The sequence below is a fragment of the Nesoenas mayeri genome, assembly GCF_963082525.1.
Source record: "Nesoenas mayeri genome assembly, chromosome: 2".
NCBI classification, from domain to species: Eukaryota; Metazoa; Chordata; class Aves; order Columbiformes; family Columbidae; genus Nesoenas; species Nesoenas mayeri.
This window is the reverse complement of record NC_137543.1, coordinates 52,288,077-52,309,971: the sequence shown is the minus strand read 5'-3', so window position 1 is coordinate 52,309,971 and position 21,895 is coordinate 52,288,077. Positions and strand designations below refer to the sequence as shown.

General features: G+C 42.0%; 1 protein-coding gene across 2 annotated transcripts in view; it reads right to left on the bottom strand.

Annotated features, from left to right (window-relative positions):
* Nucleotides 1-9,372, bottom strand: part of SMCHD1 (structural maintenance of chromosomes flexible hinge domain containing 1) — an 81,286-nt gene extending 71,914 nt beyond the window's left edge. For both annotated transcript variants that reach the window (XM_080338941.1, XM_080338942.1), the window contains exon 1: nt 9,171-9,372. In XM_080338941.1, coding sequence (XP_080195067.1) covers nt 9,171-9,344 — 174 coding nt within the window. In that variant the 5' untranslated portion in view covers nt 9,345-9,372. The remainder of the gene's footprint in view (nt 1-9,170) is intronic.
* Between the last annotated feature and the right edge of the window lie 12,523 nt (nt 9,373-21,895).

The window sequence follows — 21,895 nt, the reverse complement described above, 5'->3', positions numbered from 1 at the left end:
GTTAGATTCTTCCTTGAAGCTCTTGCACTCCCTGTAGTAGCTTGCCCTCATCATTTCCCATACCTTTATTTCCATCCCTAGTACTCAGACTCACAGAAATATTTTTTAAATACTGCTTAAGATTTCATTAGAAGTCTGCTTTACATGTCTCAGTTTCCATCTCCCTGGTTGCAGCTATGTTAAAGATACAATTAGTGTCCACCAGTAAAATTAGCGAAACTGTCAAATTTCTCATAGCACTTGGTGCAAGTGGAACAAACAGAGATCACATGAAAAGCCTGATGTTCAGACTTAGAAGTCTGGAGTAATTATTACTTTTTAACTCTTATATGTTCATATCACTTCAACTTAACCTCTCACATTACACAAGTTTCCACATGGCAAACCTGTGCAGGAAAAAGAAAAAAAATTGCTCAGAGCAAGTAAAATAAGCAATAAAAATATGGCTACTATAAAACTAACATCCTACTGTGCCATTTGAGGTTAACTGTTAATATAGAATAACTGAACTGGAGAGTTTTACATTTGAAAGCACAGATAAGCATCTTTTCCCTCCAGGTATAAAACCAGCTTCACTGTTTTCTCTACCTCCCAAAAGCTCTTCTATTTCCAAAATCTTATGATGAGTGCAGTATTTACTTCAAGCCAGCAAGAAGTTAGGAGGAAGCAGTGCATGCACAAGACAGTAGCCTGCTAATCAAGGAGGGGGAGCCTCCTACTTCTGATTCTCTCCCTTGTACCACGGGTGAGCCTCAACTAAGCCACGGGTGAGCCTTAACTAAGCTGACTGGAACGGCCTCACAGGCAGAGCTAGACCTGTATTTCCTGGGTGAGCCCAGTGTTTCAGTATCTACTGGCAGCAGGTCCTTTCTGTTTCATTCCAAATAACTGTCATTTCAAGATAAGCTACTAGGCAGGTTCATGGACCAAACTTGGCAGTCCTCACTGCAGATAACCTGCTTTTCTTGTCTATGCAGGAATTTAAGAGGCTACATCCTTTGTAAACTTTGGCCACCTTAGAAAATATCTCAGTTTGAAAGCTTCAATCGTATATAACAGCTATTTGTTTTACTTCCTCCTTCCCTCTGTCCTACACTCCAAGTTATCTCAGCCCCTGTCTCTTCCTGCTATGCCAGGTAGTGGTGAGGTGGCTGCACAGTTGTCCCATTATGTGGATGTGGTCTCCAGGAAGATGAGTTTGTCAATCCCTGAATAAAAGTGAACCTACTGGGCAATTTACTTGAACAGCTGATGATAGTTTATCAGAATGTAATGAAACATGCTTGGGCAAATGTTTTATTTCTCACTAAGATTCTCGTGTGCAAGACACATCATTTATTGACTCAATATACAAGTTCAGGTTTCACCGCTGAGGCCCATTCAGCCTAGCATCATGCCCTTTTTCAAATAAGCACCCAATTCTTGACTTCAGAAGATTCACATGACAACGTAGCAGTACATTCAGATTACAAATTTGTTCATTATTTTCATGATGTGGTTTTTTATTTCATCAAAATCTTGAAGAGTGCAGTAGAATCACTATACTCAGCAATACCTCTGCATATTCACAGTAGAAATTATTGTGTAAAAACAGCTAGGTAGAAAGCTTTTTTTTTTTTTTTTTGATACAAAAGAAAAGACTTTTGGGAAAAGACAAAGACAAGCTCCAAATTAATCCACAATGTAGGAGAAAAAAAAAATAATTGTATGTTCTCTAAAAAGCGAGGTAGATATGTTAAAAGACAAGGAATTCTAAACTATTGGTAACATACAACCACTGCATGCAAAAGTCAAAATGTTACGAACAGTCATATGCACATGAAGGAGAAAAATGTCACCTAAGAAGTACAGAAAATTACATCAATGAACTAAATTTTGAATAGTCTGAGAAAACAACCACAGCTGTTCACAAAGAGCCATTTAAATTGTTTGCTAAGGCACACTTGGAGGTGTACTGAGTGTACACTGCAGGGTTTTGATGCCAGAGGGCTCTAGGTGTGACCAGTGCAAGAGGAGGGCATGAATTGCCCTGAGCAAGTCACAGCCAGTCCCAGACAGCTCTCAAACTGAGGGAAACCACCCACTGCAAGCCAGAATTTCAACAAGAAGGATACATGGTGCTGCTTCTCAAACATACTGAGTAAGAAATATAGGAGACAAACAAGAAGCAACAAAGGGAATGGATCAGAGGAGACATTGCTGGGGACAGCACAAGAAACACATTAGAAGTATGGTGCTTCATGCCAGAGCAGGGATGGCCCCAAAGGTGCTGAGGCCCATGGTGGACCCATGTCAGGGCAGAGAACTTCCTCTCTCTGTCCTCATACTCCCATGGGGCTACGGCCTGTGGACAACCCATCAGAGCAGAAGAAAACCAGTAAAGAGCATGGACGAGGAACAGCAGCAGAGGGAAACCCTGCACAGGACCCTGACCTCTTGGCACCACGCGTTGCCTCACCAAAGGAATTGAGACTAACCAAGTGTTGTACAGGGGGAAAAGGGAAGCTCACATTAGGAATGGGGAAAGAGAAGTGTATGACAGAAGATGAGCTTAGGTGGAAAGGTATTTCCGTAAGTCTTTGTTTAATTGCTACACCAGTCAATAATCAAAAGTTTTAGCTAACTGACAAGAAATTAAAATAAGGAAAATTCCCTGAGTCTGTTTTGCCCGCAGCAGGACATTAGTCATGATAGCTATGAAATGATACATAAGCCAAAAGCTCTCTTTATTCAAACAAAAGAAATGCATTCTTTATAAAATAGAGGCTCAGTCTTGAGCACTGCCTATGTTTTGTGATGAATAAATAATGCTAATAGCTCTCAATTTATTGGTGGAGGTTTATGACATGAGATTAATATAATGCTAAGAGCCAAAAACAGCCAAATGAATGCCAAATGCCCAAGACGCTTTCAGTAGAACAGCCTGCAGGTGCAATATATGAAAGCGTGAAGGAATTGTGATTTCTCTAACCCTTAAATCTGAATGAAGAAGCAAGGTTCAATTTATATACTTGCTTCAGTCATGCTTTTTCTTTGTAAACTAAAAAAAAAAAGTCAAAACAAAAAACACAAACCCACAAATCACACACAACTGCTCAGCAGATGAGAATCCTTCAAATAGGCCTCAGTTTCTTTCCTCTGTTACATACTCACACACAATCACCAAAGCAAATTTTGCCACTATTTGATCTGAACATGTACTAGGAGGTTTACCTGGCTACTAAGCCAACTGGAACACTTAAAGTCAACATATATTTCACCTTTAGATTTACTATCTGCCTTGGAAAAGGTGTTCAACAATGAAATGTTCAGTTTTGTGTGTATACCACAGCTTGCAATAACCCGGACAGGCCTGAAGTGGTGAAGGAGAAATAACACACTGCTTCCAGTGGTCCTCCAGGTTATTACCATGAAATAGTAATTGCTGGTGATGATTTTTCAAACTACAGAAATGGAACAGTCTCACACATGACAGACATAAAACAGTGAAATCAAAACAATAATATCTTTAGAGAAGACATTCAACCCCTTGCAACCCACACTATTCCAACATAAACAATTGTTTCTTACAGTGAGCAACTTCCATTCCTTTAAAGTGTTCTGCCTCCTACTACAGTAACTATTGCCAGCAGGCAGACATATAAGAATGATGTGAAGAACTGGCCACAGAGCTTGGCAATGTAGCCAAGGGTTAACAGAGACACACAGCCACCTTCCACAGAGTGGCACCTAGCTCAGAAATTATTTTGTTGGTAAAACAACTGTACTACCGATGTGAAACTCTTAAAGGGAACCTGAAATGTATCAGCTAATTGTAAAAGAAATCTGGAAATGGCATTTTCAGTGCCCTCCTATAGAGCTACTAATTTTCACAAAATGTATTTACACATCTCAGCTACCTAACATGGTAAAAGAAATACACATTTACTTTGAATATTTTACACTGATCCAGCAGCTTCATCATGGGGACTTGTTTAGGAACCTAAAAAATGATCCTAAATACCACATCCAGACTTTGAGAGCCCTGTAGCCTTCTGTAACTTTGCATGTGATTAACTGAATACTCCATGCTATTTGCCAATTTATCACCTGAAAGACACACATTTATCATTTAGCTATCCTGCTTTATTTTATACAGTAAAATTAATTATCAGTCCAAACTGAGAAAAATCTATTAAATCAAAAAATGGATGAAACTACAAAACACATTTAAGGAAACATATTTTTTATCTCAAATTACAGATTTTCAAATCAATAACTGTCTTTCAGTAGTGCTTACAGATATTGAGATATTTGTGTAATCTTTCAGTTATACATACAACAACATATTAAGGCCATTAATACAAATTAAAAATGCAGAAAGTAAGATATAAACAGATTAAGTGGAGAAAAAAGCCTTGCTGAAAGTAATTGAGAATAACTGTATGTAACTCATAAGAGTGCTAATCAGATAAACTAAGTCCATTGTTGGGTCAGCTGGTCACAACATGATGACAACTTGCTGATGATCTGGGAGCAATGATCTGGTACTGAGTGCTCATGGTAGCAGAGCAAGTGTTGTAACAACTATCTTTAATCATAATCTGAATGAGTTTGCCTAATGTCACAACATAAACATACATAATCTTTGGACACCAACAGAAAAGAGATCCAAAAGTTTCTAGAAAAGCAGTTGCATTGAAAAAAAAAGTCAGCTATCACTTCTAAGCATTTCTGAGAGCTCAAAGGAAAGAGTTGTATATTACAGAAATACAGGAACACCAAGTAGTCCATATCTTCTGGGCAGATTGTCACTAGAGACAACATACAGACAAAAAACAGCAGTGAACATCAGTGTTCTGAAACATCTTCCAGCCATTCTTTATTGACACGGTCACCTCCATCTAAAGAACAAATTACAGAAGACAACATTTGCAGAACTTCGAGTGCATTGTCCTCTGTCCTACTTAAAAGTTTCACTACTTTCAGAAGTTCAATTGTTACATTCTAAATATTTACAAAAATATATCAATGTATCAACGAAAGGTGTTAAGTGAACAGATGGTTCAACAGAAACTCTAAGAACATCACTACCTATCACAAGATCCAGTAACAGGACAAGTTTTTATGCAGTATCTTAATAATTTTTTTGGAAAAACAGAGAGAAAAAGAAGAGAGAAACTGCATTACAGAAGCTCTCTACTGAAGCCACATACATAAATCTATGAAATCTTGTCCAGAACACTGAGTTAACCTGGATATCTTTTCAAGATTTGCAAGACTTAACAAGTGGAAAGAAGCTGGGGATCCTAGAATTTATGCAAAGAGTATGCTGTCATTACTAGAACTTTTTTCAGAGCCTGGACAAATACAGGAACTTTCACCAGACCATCACAATCCATTGTGCCTAAAAGCACAATCTCAAATATTAATGAGTGAAGGTATCAGCCAAAATTTTGACATCAACTCCATACAGCTTCTATTATCAAAATAGTTTGTATGGCGACATAACGGCATGACTTATTTAAGTAACAAGAATTTGGATACCACTTGTCGAAAGTAAAAAAAAAGAACACTTAGTCACATCTAAGAAGTCGCGCTTGGATAACGAATGCTAAAGGAACACAGTTACTTTGAATCTGACCATATTACCAGCACTGAAATTTGAGCGTGAACTTAAAAACCACATGGCCTTCCAAATCACTCAACACTTAGTAAGGTAGTACCTAAGTGCACAAAGATACACAAACTGCATCCTTCTTCCCACTAAAATGTCAGTAACAAAGATGCAAACACAAGCACTGCAGTGAAGCCTGAAATACAACATGACAGTTTTGGAAAAAAGCTTACAATATTGTTGCCTCTTATACACACCTCACAGTATCTCAATCTTACAGTATCTCCAACAGTTAATTTTCAAAATTAAGGAAAAACTTGTTTTGTGTATGTATGGCATGTTCAAAATATATGTATTTTTAGCTTCTGATTATACAAAATCTTGAAAAGTAAATGAACATAGGTTTTATAATACAAAAATATAATTATTACAAGATGACAAGACAGAGAGAACATGAATCAGCTCCTAAATCAACATCTCGGTGGCTGATTCTCCTGTCTAAAATCAGTTATTCTGCTACACAAAGAGGAAAATACCTTCTCCCTGCATTATGAAAAAGACACAAGTCTCAGAAGTAGCAGCCTAAGACCATGCCTCCAGGCATTTAAGTATTTTCAACTCAGAATCTTTGCATACTGCAATAAGGTTTAATTTCATTTTTACAAGACTTACATTCTCCTTTGACTCCTACATATCCAGTTTTATCCAAAGGAATTCTCTTATGCCACAAGATAATGTTCACAGCAGAAGTAGTTCCAACAGCTTAATACTTCTGGTGCCCTTGTCAGATATTACCGCCCCCTTAGCCCAGCTGGCAGACTGGAAAATGCATGTGTATGTGCACCTTCACTGCTATAGTAGAATCATTCAGTCACATGACAAACCGCTCATGAAAGTCAACTTAAAGGTGAGACTGTACTGAAGTTGAGCTACCAGACAGGATACCCATGGAAACAACATTACTAGATATGCAGTATTTGCCTGATCATGGACTCAGATGGTCTCTAATAGCGTTAATTGGAAGAAAGCAAATACAACACTCTACCTTAGTCTGAACAATTCAAAACTTGCTTATCAAAAGAACCTTTCTTCCTGCACTTCCATCACTTCCCTGACATGTTTTCAGCACCATGAAGTGGACAAAGTCTGTCCCATCAGGTGAGCCCATTCATCACCTTTTTCCTGAAAGTAGTTAGTTGCAACTTTCAAGATGCCAGCAATTCAGCACTTAGGAGTACAACACCCAGAGAAACACAATGCTTAAAACTTCCAGAGGTGCTGAGACGTCAGAACACTCTTCTAGAAGCCTAAGAAGAACCCATACGCTCTTGGTGTGGGAGACATCAAACTTCCTGGACCTCAGCCTGTCCAGTTCCCACTGCACCAACATCTACTGGTCATGTCAAACCAAGTGTCTCAGCACGCTTTCAGAGTAAGATGTCCCATGTGTAAGATAATGAAAGCTCCAACATGCAAAGAGTCACCACACTGAAATCAGCTGTGACAGAGGTACCTCTGACTGAACTTGCATTCAACACATTATTGGAGAAGACCTTTCTCTAAAGGAATGATCATTTGAGGCTCTTGTTGCACAAGTTTATAAGAGTATCAACTCTCATCCTTAAGACCCCAAAACAGCCACCAGGACTGGTGATAAGGATTATGGTATTGACATGGTAAGAAACTACACCTCAAAATTCTATTTTGACAGCCACCAAATGCAAATACACCAAGTGCTATGTTGCACACCTGAGCAGCCTGCCTAATGGCAATAAAGTACTGACCCTACAATGTCAATATGTTTCTGATAAGAAAACGATTAAGCTCTTTGCAGCCAAGCCCAGTCACATTTTGTGATGATGGTTTGTTTCTGTATAAGACTGCAAACACACCAAAAGCTCTGTGAATTACTGAACACTGTAAGGATGCACATACAGAACTCACTGAAGCACGCAGCACATATAAAAAAAGACATGAAAAGACTCCCTTGCCTGTAACAAGTTGCAAACTAGTGTGAACCTCAGCCCATCAATTAATTCCAAAAGCCAGGAAAAAAGATGGTTTAATCATTAACACGCCTGCCCTGAATACTGAAAATATGAAGTGTCTTTGCAACTCATCAGCTAGGTACAGTTGAAATGGGATCAATTAGAACAACTCTTGGAGGACATAATGTAATACTTACTTCAAGATACTCACAGAAGATACAAACCCTACTAATGACACTCCATTAAGGATGATGTTGATTGTTAGAATGCCATGAACTCAATCCACTGTCTGACTTCTCAGAATGTTACCCTGTATAAAGTGTACTGATTTCTGCATTCCATTCAGTTACTTGTTTCTTCCAGTCTCTGGAACTTGGAGGGGCTCTGACCAGGTCAAAGGATGTGCTAACACTCCATAGCCAAGTCACTGCTGAGTAGTAGCACCTCAAGTAGCAGTACAGATTCAGACCTCTAATAGAATATATCATTTTGAACACTGAAGTAGAACCATGTGAGGAGGAGGCAGTCGTGTGTGACAGCTACTCCTGCTGACACTCCTAACTCAAAGCTCAAAACACACTAGGAAAGCAGGAAACCACTGTCCAGACATTGGACAAACCAAGCAATTTCCTTCAAGAGTTTAATATCCTAGAGAACAGAGTGCAAATTACACTAAAAAACCTAAAATATAATGTTTTATCAGACTAAATTAGTGCACAATTTACAACTGATTTTCCTGTGCATCTCACAACGCAAACCATACTTGGGAAGCTAATAGGTTTATGGCATTTATTACTCCCTCAGAAAACGAAACCATGACAGAAAATGGGTGTTGCCTGCTGCTATCTCTGGTAAATGAAAGTGAACAGTCTGTACGTAGAAACAAACCTCCACCCCCGAGAGAGCTGAAGACAGCATAAGTTCTCATTTTGCTTAAAGAAGGGAAAGAGAACTAAAAGTGTGAACGGGACAGGAAAGAACGAACCAGGTTAAGTATTTAAAAGGCAGCCACCACTGTGGGCTCCAGAGACAGTTCACGACAGAAAACGACTGGCACTTCTGGCCGACACGCTGGACAGCACAAATAGCACCGCTCCAACCCTCCGCTTCCCCGCACCGCACCAGGGACACCGCCCCAAGCGGCCGCCTCCGCCGGTTCCCCGCGCGGGGGAGCTCCTGTGCCGCCCGCTCCGCTCCCGCCCGCCGCCAGGGGCAGCTGCTCCCGCCACAGCGCCCCGCACCGCCGGCCGCCCCGCGCGGGTGTTTTCAGCGCGGCGGGCCCAGTGCCCGGTGGAAGGGGATGCCAAGGCAGCGGGCGCGGTGTCTCCTCTACCCCCGCCCAGCCGTCCCGGCAGGAAAGTTCGGGAGTAGCGCAAAGAGGCAGCCGCGGCGGTCCGCTCCCCCCGGGGCAGCCGGAGGCGGCCTCCTCGCCCCGGATGCTCAGCGGACCCCCTCGCGCCTCCCCTCGCACGTGGGGCTGCGGCCGCGAGGCGGAACGTTGGCGGCGGTTGAGGCGCCCCCCGGCCGCGCCTGCCCCGCCGCCGCGCCCGCCCGCCCGCCTTCCCTCCCCCCACCGCCCCCGGTACCTGGCAGACGGCGCTACGGAAACCGCGGTAGTTGGCGTTGCCGTAGCTGAGCACTTTCTCGTCCGGATCCGCCTGCTCCCGCCGCCGGTCGAAGAGAAACACGGTGCGGTCCCCGCTGCCGCGAGGCGTCGCCAGCGCCGGCCTGCGAGCTGCGCGGCTTCCCGCTGCTGCCATGTTGGGGAGCCGAAGAGACGGAAACCGTCCCGCAGCGATGGCGGCGGCGAGAGCGGTATCTGCTGCTCGGCCCGCGAGCTCCCCCGCCTGGCGCTGCCCCGCCTCGCGCACGGAAGCCCCGGCCGGGGAAGGAGGAGGAGCCCGGCGGGAGGCCCGGAAGCGGGGGGCGGTGGTGGCGCTGCGACGGCAGTGCGGGGAGCGGTTTGGAAGCGAAAGCGCGCCTCACCGCCGCGACCTCGGAACGAGTTCCCTCCTTCCCGCCGCCCGTCACTTCCACCGGCGCCCCTCCCGCTGCAGCCCCGCCCCGCCCCGCCGGGCGGCGGTTGTGCTGTTGGTGCTGGTACCGCCGCTGCCGCAGGAGGCGCTCGGGCGGCCGCGGCGGTGGAGCCGCGTGCTGTGCGGGGCCGCCTCGCCCGCTCCGGCGGTTGAAGCGGCCCGAGGCTGGCGGAGACATCCCCGGCCCGACCCGGGCAGCGGCGCTCAGCAGCGCCTCGGCTGAGCCCGGGCGATGGCGTGTGCGACAGTGCTGTGCCCATCGGTTGGAGCGGCGGCGAAGCGGAGGGGCTTGTCATTGGGGGTTGGTCGGTCTGGAGGCGTGAAGTCGTAGTTCATCTGCCTTAAAATACACTGGACGATCGGAATCCATAAATTCTTGCTTATTCTTTTTAATGTTTAGTGTTTGAAACGCTTTCCTCCTTTGAAGGAAAGAGTTGATGTATTGTGTTCGGTCTTAAAAACCAAATTTCTGTTACAACTTTAATAAAGTTCCTGAGGTTTTGTATGTGCAAAATCCTGATAACTTCTTCGTTGTGGTATTATAGAAGAATGGTAGGACTAGAGTAACTGCAAAACTGCAGTTGAAGTAATTCAAGAAATAAATAAAGTCTTCACGGTATTTAAAGAACCAGTGAAACAGTCAGGAAGCCATCAAGATTTTTTGATTTGCCATTCATTGTAGGGTAGACTAATAGCTTTTCTTCCTGTCATAAACAACAAGGGACACAGTTGGGTTACACTTATGTGAGCTTAGAAAAAGAAATTCAGCAGTTATAGTGTATGTGTTCAGGTTTCCAGAAAGTGCCACTCATGTTTCTTGTGGGTTTAACTTGGAGAAACTGAATGTGTTCTGAGTTCTGTGTGGTGGTGGTGTACTTGCAGTTGTTCTTTCATGCTGCGTGTTGTTCATATGTTCTGAGGTTATGCCTAGCCTTTCATTAGTCAGTTGAGCATAGCACTTGAGAGAATTTCTTCATTATTTGCTGTCATTTCTGAGAGAAGTCTCTGATCTAAGAGTACATAAATGTTGTAAGTGGAAACGTTTTTATCTGTAGTCACTATTTAATTTGAGGATGACGTTTTCATTGTCTTGACACAACTACTCGTACAGATTAGGATCTAGAAGATGTACATGGCTGGACACTTTGATCTTGCACCTTAAGGCACTCTATAACGATGTTTCCCCCCACTGTAAATTAATTACTTTCAAGCTTTCTTGGTACAAAATTGCAACTAGTCTCTCATCTAGAAGTGCTCAAAGGGTACATAGGGTGTGTAGTGTTCTTAGGATGGGAATATGAAATTAAAGAGAAAACTGTCTGAAGGAACAGTTCTCCTGTGTGCTCTGTCCTGCTTGTCTAGAAAAAGCACACACAGGAATGCTCAAAAAAGCGCAGCTGCTTCTGTTTTAAGGGCTCTTAGCTTTGAAAAGAGGATTTTAATGGCATATAAGGGACGTTTGTGGAACAGTGAAAGTGACAAATGCATAACAGGAAAAACCTCTGTCATTCGAGAACTGAGATTCATGCAGCTGCACTAGAAGAAAGCAAATTGCATAGTGGAACTGAGCACTGCAGAGTTTTGTGAGAACAAAGAGCATGTGTGCTACCCAGCTAAGAGAGGAAGGGTCTCTTGAGAGTTTTTATATAGGCTGCGACTCAGAGCCCGTCTAAATTATGACTTGGTGAAATTTGGAACGGCATATCAAACCTTCTTACTTTATGAGTTCCTTAAACGGAAATTTATTTTTCAGCATACTTGTGAAGTATTTCTAGACTTGAGACAGCACTTGCATTTTGGAATGCTAACTACTTCAGGGGAGAAAAAAAATGGTGAATTATTTCATCTTGTTTCAAAAAGAATATACCAACAGGAGGAGGATGGTTCTACCTGAAATGCAGGCACTTCACTTGCATGAAAATAAGCTCTTCATTATTCAGCCTATCTGCAAGCTTGTTTAAAGAGTGCCTGCAGTTGTAAAGTTTTAATTCTGCAGTGTGAAGTATTTTCTATTAACAACTGAGTAATAATTTTCAGTCCTCATGGACAAGAATTAACTTTGCTGGAAAAAAGGAATATTGGTTATATTGACCTACTGGGTTTTAAAGTCAAATGTTGTGTTATTTTTTTCAAAATTAATAGTAGAAGTAGAGTAACCAATAGTTTATTATCTTGCCGTTTGATATTTTAGATGATGCTCAGGAATGTGTTTTTTTATGCATGTGTGAGAATGTATTTATCATTATGTCCTCCCTGTATCTACATTTTTCATTCATGGAGTAAATTAAGTATTTGATTTCTTTGTATTGAGGGAGAATATGAACCAAGTTCCAGCACTGGACATTTTTAGATAGTAAATATTTTGTATACATGTAATGAAAACGGCCGTGGCTTCACAAGGATAACGCGCCCTCTAGTGGGGCTTGTTGCAGTGGCACAGGCTATCGGGTGATACTGGATGCCTACTGCCTACATATGCTTTGTAGGTACAAAACTGCAAATTCCAAATTATCTAACAACCTAACACTGCTCTTCCTTTAAGTAAAAAAGATTTTATATCACAGTATCACAGTATCACAGTGTGTTTGGGATTGGAAGGCATTTAGATCTCCATAGATCTCTGAGATGGCCCATTGCAAAAAATACCAGCATGAGAACCCCTGAGGTGTGAAACAAAACGACGTCATTACTTGAACTGCTGAGGTGTGAAACGACAGTGTCATTTCTCAAAAACCCACTGAGAGAAAGAAACCAAAGAATAGAAATAAACAGTGTATTGTCATAATAACATGCAAGCTAAGGTAGATGTGTAGAAGTGGGTTACTGAAATGCTATCTGGGTTTTTGTTTGTTTGGTGTTGGTGTTTGTTTGTTTGTTTGTTTGTTTAACTTTCTTCATTTATGTCTCTATAACTTGAAAAAAAAGAGTGAGCAACTGAAGTGACAAAATTTGTGAAACACAATCCAGTTAGTCAAGTTGAGAGGACTGTAAAGATAGTCCATGATTCTGAGATATCTGACCAATGTGATAACAGATTAAATTATATTTTTAAAAATTGAAGGCAACAAAGGAAGAGATGGTGGAGGGACAATGAACCATTTGTTCACCCTCCTGTGTTCCAAATTAACTCTGTCAGCTGGGCTTTGTGAGTAAAACTCATGTAAATTCTCACTGCTCATTGTATACTTCATTAACAAAAATACAATGATACAATGTGACATGTTCATTTAAAATCTAATGGAAATAATGGCTCTGATGACTACAGATGGGGTATAAGTAGTTGTGGAAAGTGTGCCCAAGACAACTGGGATTTCTAAACTAAGAAAATATTATCATTAAAAATAGAAAAATAAGATAATCAGGAACTTCCAGTCTATCTTATAAAGCAAGAAGGGACATGGAATTACCTTTAAAAAACATGCAGAACTGATAGGAAGATATACCTTTCATAGAACATTTGACTGAACTGTGAAATATGTTTTCACAGAATGAGAATTAATAATTTAGTGAGATTTAAAACCATTTTTTTTTCTTTATATGAATAGAAAGGAGATAAAGAACTAGGAAAAAAAATATTACCAGGAGACATACAAATCATTTACTTTGGCCTTAGGATAAAATATTGAAATGTTACTGAGTAGGAATAGTTTGAGTTAAAAACCAAGTCATCTCATATCTGATCATTGTAGAATTTTTTGCACCCTTTTCCAGATCGCTATTTGGAAGGAGAACACCGGACTAGATGGACAGTTGTAGAATTTAGCCTGGCAGCTCTCCTAGGATTAGAAGATTAGTAGCAACACCAGGGAACCTCTGTGAAAAGTGAACTAGCAAAAAGGTGTTGCCATTCACCTGCCAGGGACAAATGACTGCAGCCAAAAATGCAGTGGTCATGAAATAAATTTGATAGCAATCTACTGCAACTTGTGAGTACCAGACTCACCTCTTTATTTAGAAATGAATAAGAATGGATCAAACCTTAAAAACTTTCTTCCTCTTTGAGACAAAGAAGCATGAATCATTCTTGAACAGCATGTGAAAAAGTGAAAACATGTCTGACAAATACACACTGGGAGAAAACAGAGTTTTTAATTTCTGGAAAGGCTGTTGGAGTGTAAGATTGATGTCTTAAGCATTAATATGGTAATAGAACACTGTTGCTGTTATGCTAGCTAAGATTTTTTTTTAAGACCATGTCTGAACAAGTTCTTCCAACCACACTCTTACAAGTCATGAAATATATCATTCTATCCTGTGTGTAAGAAATAGGAAAATTTCATAAATACATTGTCACATAAAAGGTTCTACTACATGTGTGAGACACCATGCTTTTCATTTCAAGTTGATACTGCTGCTACAGGGTCTTATTTGAGTATTTGTGTTGTGATTTGGCCCTAGTTGGCAACCAAGTACCATGGGGCCACTCAGTTCTCCCCTCTGCCTCAGCAGGATGGAAAGGAGAGTCGGGGAAAAAAAAAAAAAAAAAGGTAAAACTCGTGAGTTGGAATAAAAACAGTTTAACAGAACAGCAAAGGAAGAGGTAACAACAATAACAATAAAAGCGGGGGATACACAATGCAATTGCTCACCACCTAGAAAACTGATGTCCAGCTCACTCCTGAGCAGCAATAGCCTCCCCCAGCCAGCTACCCCAATTTATATACTGACCATGATGTCACATGTTATTCAATGTCCATTTGGCTGGTTTGGGTCAGCTGTCCTAGTCTGTCCCCTCCCAGCTTCCTGTGAAAATTAACTCTACCCCACCTGTCCCCAGAACATTATCCATCCCTTATTCTATACCATCTACATCATGGCCAGATCCTACCCTTTCCAATTGATCACCTGTGGATGGGTTTTGATAGATAAAGATCTGTTGCTGAATTAGTCAGGCTCAGAGGAGTCTCAAGGCCTCTTCGAGAACAGAGTCTACTGTGAGAAAGAGGGGCATTCCACGGTCGCCGAGGTCCTGGTGTGGCGTGAATCATCGGACGTATCATCAGTGAGACTCCAGAGCACGGACAGCCCACGATACTCATTTAGCGAATCCATGCTTGGAGCGTGGACGCGTGATTAGAATATAGTTGCATATATAAGGAGGCTTGTTTCTGTAATAAATGGCTTAGTGTGATTCACATTGGATCGACTTGTTTTGCTTAGTCCCTATCTCGCTCTAACAATCACGACTACTTTTCCTGTTTAATGCGTCCAAAGGCTTGTTGCTGCTCAGAGCCCCACTTACAATCATTTTTCTTCCGGGTCACTTGTTAGAGAGTGCTTACATTCTTACTGTATTTTGCAGTATGCATACTCCAAAACCCACAATGCCTAAGAAAGCTTGTGTATCCTTTTTGCTAGTTGGTGGAGACATAGCTGCTATTTTGTTGGCCGCATCCAGTGGGATATGATGACATCCATCTTGCCATTTTATTCCTGAAAAGTGGATCTCCTGTGCAAGTCTCTTGACCCTACTTCATTTTATGGCAAAACCAGCTTTCAGCAGGATTTGAACTATTTTCTTCCCTTTCTCAAAAACTACTTCTGCTGTATTGCCCCACACAATGATCTCATCAATGTATTACAAGTGTTCTGGAGCTTCGCTGTGTTCCAGTGCAGTCTGGATCAGTTCATGGCAAATGGAAGGGCTTTGTTTCTGCGCCTGGGGCAGTCGATTCCAGGTGTACTGGGCACCCTTCCAAGTGAAAGCAAACTGTAGCCTGCACTTTGCTGCTAAAAGGATTGAGAAAACACATTGGTGATGCCAGTTGTGGCATACCGTTGAGCTGCCTCTGACTCCAGTTCATTTGCAGCTCTGTCATGTCCAGTGCGGCAGCTAGTTATTCCCTGTTAGGTTCACTTCAGCCTGCGATACAGTTAGCTGTTGGGACCCCCCGGTCACTCCAGAAATACAGATGGGGTCTGCTCCATTATAGCTTGATGGCATTAGGGTACACTGTGCACTGGTGTTCACTAGGGCGTTATACTCCTGTGGGTCTGACATGCCAGGCCATTGAATCCACACAGTCCAGTAAACCTGGTTGTCCCCTTCCTTCACCTGGCTGGAGGCAGGGGCCCTCTAGTCCTGGTCATAGTTTCTGTTACTTCCTTCTTGTAACAATGAATCAGAAGTCCCTTCAAGAGCACCAGAGGTAAGACCAGCCTTTCTACTCTGTCTGAGGAACTGTCCACTGGAATCTGGAGTGGCCTTTTTCCTGGAAGAATCCACTTTTGTGATTGTTTTTCCTTGCAGGTCATGTATCTGTGCCTCTAGGGTTGAGGTAGATTCTCCGTCTCACTTCCTCATGTCCTCTCCATGGTCACGCAGGTAAAACCACAGGGTGCCTCATGGTGTGTGCCCTCTGTATCCTGTCTCTTGAGCCAAGAAAAGCTTGCTTCTAATAGCTGAGATAGTGATCCATAGAGATGGGAAGCAGAACTTGTCCTCAAATCACTGGAACTCTCAGGACAATTTCTCAGCTAGCATGTCTGGCAGTTTCTCTACAGCCAAGATGCAGGTCCATAGGGAAGAAGAGAGGCTTTCTTTATATTGCTGGAGTTGGCCAGCCAATTCATCAGTTTTTTGTCCCTTGCCTTCTTTCCAGGACATTACTGCCAATGAACTGGCATACAATGATGGTGCACACCATAGAAACTTCTGCCAGGTGGGTTGTATGAGTTGGACTTCATCTGGATCTGTGGATAACTACTTGTTATTCGAATCACAAATCACCTCCAATACAGCTAATTCTATTAGATACTGGATGCCTCTCTCCATAGTGGTCCACTTGCCTGGGTCACATATCACATCTTCCTTGAAGGGATACCTTTCCTTCACACCTCACAGAAGTTGCCTCCAGAAGCTGAGGGCTTCTCTCTTCTTCCCACTTGCCTTGTCAATGCCCCCTTCCCTAGACTGGAATCTTGTATTCCCTACCTTCTAATTTCAAGCTACTGGCCCTGTTATTCCAGAGTCAGAACTGCCAGGTAACAATGTACTTACCGGAATGGCAGCTGAAATCTTTTCACAAATCTCGGAGCTCACTCAGGGATAGAGATTGATCGATTATTTCTGGTTCTACCTCTTCCTCCTGTTCTTGTGATGACCCTGGTTCATCTTCATCCCTCACTAAATGAACTGATTCTTTTGTTTAGCCTCAGCCAGCAACTAAGTACCACACGGCCACTTGCTCATTAATCCCCCTGCAGGTCGATGGGGAAGAGAATTGGGGAAAAAAAACCAAAAAAACTCATGAGTAAAACTCATGGGCTGAGATAAAAACAGTTTAACAGGAAAACAAATGAAGAGATAACAACAATAATAATAACAAAAAAAGGATATACAAAACGAGGGATACACAATGCAATTGCTCACCACCTGGAAGGGCAATGCCTAGGCTGCTCCTGAGCAGTGGTACCCTCCCCCAGCAAACTTCCCCAGTTTATATACTGAGCATGATGTTGTATGTTATCAAATATCCCTAGTTTGACTAGTTTGGGTCAGCTGTCCTGGCTGTGTCCCCTCCTGGCTTCTTGTGAAAATCAACTCTTTCCCAGCTGTACCCAGGACAATCTTCCAGCCATTTTTTTAACCGTGGATTGTTGCAACTTGCTTTTTCTCTGGAAGGCTGTTTCCTCCTTTTACTCTTCCTGTCACCTTGGCTTTTGGCTCTGTTTTCACATTCTTCCCTTTTACCGTGGACTAGTAGCTGCTTTCTCTTGAACCATCAAGGAGGGTCTTCATCACTAGCTCCAGCAGCTGTGGCATCACAGAATCACAGAATGTTAGGGATTGGAAGAGACCTTGAAAGATCATCTAGTCCAATCCCCCTGCCGGAGCAGGAACACCTAGATGTGGTTACACAGGAAGGTGTCCAGGCAGGTCTTGAATGCCTCCAGAGTAGGAGACTCCGCAACCTCCCTGGGCAGCCTGTTCCAGTGTTCTGTCACCCTCACTGAGAAGTTTCTTCTCAAATTTAAGTGGAACCTTTTGTGTTCCAGTTTGTACCCATTACCCCTTGTCCTATCATTGGTTGTCACCGAGAAGAGCCTGGCTCCATCCTCGTGACACTCACCCTTTACATATCTGTAAACATGAATGAGGTCACCCTTCAGTCTCCTCTTCTCCAAGCTAGAGAGACCCATGATGGACATGGCATGATGGACTCCAAGCTAAAAGTCCAGGCAAAACCAGTTGACTGCTTAGTCATTTTAATATCTCTGCATGGGTTTGCCCCATGCTCCATATTTTGGGATGGTGACCCATTAACCATTGCCCTGTATTTCTCACTGTGGGCATCTTTTGCCATGCAGAGATTCTGTAAGCATGTGTCACAGAGTTTTTTTGTAGTACATGCAAAAGACAGCTAGGATTTAAGGATCTTCTAGGGTAAGCATTTGTGTGCCCAGCACCCACAATAAAACACCTGAGAAATATCTCATAAGTAATCAGTCAGGTGGGAAAGGTTGGTCTTTGCTGGTTGCTAGAAGAGATCTTCAGTGATGCTGAATTACCATTCTCTGATTTCTTGTTTATTTCTTCACAATTTTATGTCTTTCAAGTTCGTGGTTTTCCTCTTAAAAAAAACCTACACTTGTCCAAACAGTGCAACCCCTGGCTGTAGTTTTCTCTTTCTTGTGTGACTCTACTCTGCAGCTTTCCTTATAACTTTCTCACAGCTGATGACCAAACCCTTGAGAGGGGAAGAGGACAGTAAGTCACTATACAGTATTAGTCAAGTAGAGCCCATTACTTTGGTGTCTTTTGTGCACTTCTTATGTAATGTAATGACCCTTGCTAATTAAGACCTGCCAGATAATTAGAACTGGTGAGTCCAGATGCTCTTTTCCAGGCAGAATAGTGAAGGACTTTCAGCTTGATGCACCAGTAGTCACTTATGACTCTGCTAGTGTTCAGTGTTCTCAGAAGGGCCATGTCATTTCTATTGATACAAAGCATTCAGTATTTGGAATCTTGACATGAAAAGTGAAACAAAATTCCATACATCTTGTTTCAAAATATTTATATACATTCCATCACCACCTGTCTTTCCTTCTGCTTTGTAGTCTTGCCAAGCTGGTACATATTTCAGTAGAGGTGAAACCGGAGTAACAGACAATGTTATGTGCCTTTTAAATCTTAGCTCTGTGCAAAAGGTTCTTAAGACTAAAATGCTGATCAGATAAGGCACTGCCAATTAAAATTTTGATCCCACACATAAGGTGCTATGGAAAACACCATGCAGACCACACATCACAAAGAATCCTTATTACCACAAAATTGTTGATAAGGGACTTCTGGAATGGAGGAACAACACCGTCAGTCATCCTCTAGACAGACATGCAACCCCATCTACTTTGGGCAAATGCTGGGACTGTTAGGACCTTATGAACTGGGGTTCACAAAAGGTACACTCTCCAGGGGGGAGCAGAGCACAACAGACATGGTGTTTGTAATGTTTTACATTGAGGTGCCAGAGCAAGTTCAGAGAAGGGCAACAAAGCTGGTGAAGGGTCTGGAGCACAAGTCTGATGAGGAGTGGTTGAGGGAACCAGGGCTGTTTAGCCTGGAGAAAAGGAGGCTGAATGGAGACCTTATTGCTATACAGACACCTGAAAGGAGGTCGTAGCATGGGGGGTGTTGGTCTCTTCTCCCAAGTAACAAGCAATAGGATGAGGGGAAATGGCCTCAAGTTGCACCAGCAGAGGTTTAGATTGGATATTAGGAAAAGTACTTCACAGAAAGGGTTGTCAGGCATTGGAACAGGCTGTCCAGGGAAGTGGTTGAGTGACCATCCCTGTAGGTGTTTAAAAGATGCATAGATGAGGTTCTTAAGGACATGCTTTAGAGGTGGACTTGGCAGTGTTAGGTTCACAGTTGGACTCTGATCCTGAGGGTGTCTTTCAACTGATATGATTCTACGATTCTATGATTCCATGTAGTACCCCATGGTCAGACCAGTACCATGGACAGTCTCAAGCATGAACAATCATCTGGAGCATCTTCTCCGCTCAGCAGTCATTACTGTTGCCTGACCTGTAATAAATAACAATTGCCTTTTATTCCTCTAGTAAATTTTTAACCTGCAAATCTGAAAACCAGACAACAAAATGGCATGCAGATGGTCTTCTGCCAGATCTTGCCATCGTACTGATGCAGACTGACATCTCTAGAAGAACCTTGTAAACAAATAGAGTTCTACAGAAAAAGCCTGCAAAAACCTTTAAGAGTTTTCTCAGACTGACTAAACATTTGCTGCCAATCTCCTCATACAGGACTTAAGATGTCAGTGCACTTTGCTAAGATATGACATTGGCTAAGACACCTATAGTCCCTCATCCTATGAGGACATTGAGGGTTTCTATGAGTCTTCTATGTTCCTTCTGTTCCATAAAAAGGAATGGATGCCATCAAAAACTTTCGGCAAGCACCTAAAATTTAAAACTCCAATGAAGATACAGTAGTTCTACATGGTGGAGATCTTTGCAAGGACAAGGATCTCCATACATTATTTCATCATGCCAGGGCCCTTTCACAGCCAGAAATCTGGAGATAGCAACTCTAGAAAAAACAGGTAATTTCCCTGTTCTATACAATGGTCAAAAAAGCAAGATTAACCGACTCAAAAAGAGATGTTAAGGTTTCTGGCATTAACACAAAACAGTGCTCCCCAGAGAAGAGCGGAAAGATGATGTATTTATTCTCTTCAGTTCTTTTGCAGTGCTCAAAATACTTACATACCAAACAATTTATAGAGTAGACATAGGCAGGCAGGAGTCAGTACCCTTGTTCACAAAACCTCCATTGCATAGCATAGAGTCACTTGGCATGAAAGACCATGAAAGACCACAGACTTGCTTTTTACTGTAGAGCATTGCTGGAGGGAATTCCCTCACTTCTTATTGAAAATAGAATGTCTTGAGCTGTTGATCTTTTCTTCTTTTGTAGTCTTTCCAGAAATAAGATACAAATATTGCCCTGGTTTTGGCTAGGACAGAGTTAATTTTCTTCCTAGTAGCTAGTATACTGCTGTGTTTTAGATTTAGAACGATAAGAATGTTGGTAACACACTCATGTTTTAGTTGTTGCTATGTTGTGGTCAAGGACTTTTCAGCTTCTCAAACCATGCCAGGTGTACAAGAAGCTGGGTAGGGGCACAACCAGTACAGCTGACCTCAACTTGCCAAAGGGATATTCCTCACCATATGACATCATGCTCAATATATATTTTTTGGGGAAGAAAGGGGTGACATTCAGAATGATGGTGTTTGTCTTCCTAAGTAACCATTGTGCATGATGGAGCCCAGATTTCCTGCAGATTGCTGAACACCTGCCTGCTGATGGGAAGCAGTGAATGAATTCCTTGTTTTGCTTTGCTCACATGCGCAGCTTCTGCTTTACTTATTAAACTGTCTTATCTGAGCCCATGAGTTTTCTCACTGTTATTTTTCTGATTCTCCCTCATCCCACCGGGGGAGACTGAGTGTGCACCTGCATGGTGCTTAGTTGCTAGCTGAGATTAAACCATGACAAATATATAAATGGTTTTTCAATTCTGCCACAAAAAGGGGAGCAAGGATGAGAACTCCAATTAAAAGCCAATGTACACATAATATTAATTAGAAGTATTACAGAACCAACAGAGAACAACATACTGTTATCCAGCTTGGAGCTAAATACTAGCATAGACACGCAGTACATAGACACTTGGCAAAACCAATTAGAAGGGTCTGAGTAGCCTCACACACGTGAGCTGGATGGCCACCGCAAAATTAAAAAAACTTATCAGGCTCCTATGATGCATTAAATAAGTACTCCAAAAAGAAGTACAAAATTTGAAAAGTAACATACTCCATGGAATAGAACAAAGCTATACACAGTGTTCTACCATGCTTCAACATCAATGTGGTTTTGTTTTTGTTTTTTTTTTAATAACAAGGTAGAAAAAAGAAATCAGATGAAACAGTGGTAAAGGAAATAGTCCTTGGGAAGATTAACACCACAGGGATATGTACATGCATAAATAAGTTGTGACAGTAGCTTGGACCTCTGTTTTTATAAAGCCATCTGTTTTTCAAAAGGTTAAGACAATTTCTACTCCTTTGCAATTTATAGAAAATAGATGTTTCTATATTTATTTTTCCTCTACACAATGCACATTTAACAGCAAGGATAGGGAATTAAGTATCATTAATTACCTAGTTCTCCATAAAAATCAAGTTAATTGTGCTTTTTATGTCATGTTTCTGTATTTGCAGTAAGAACCTGTTCTTCAGAG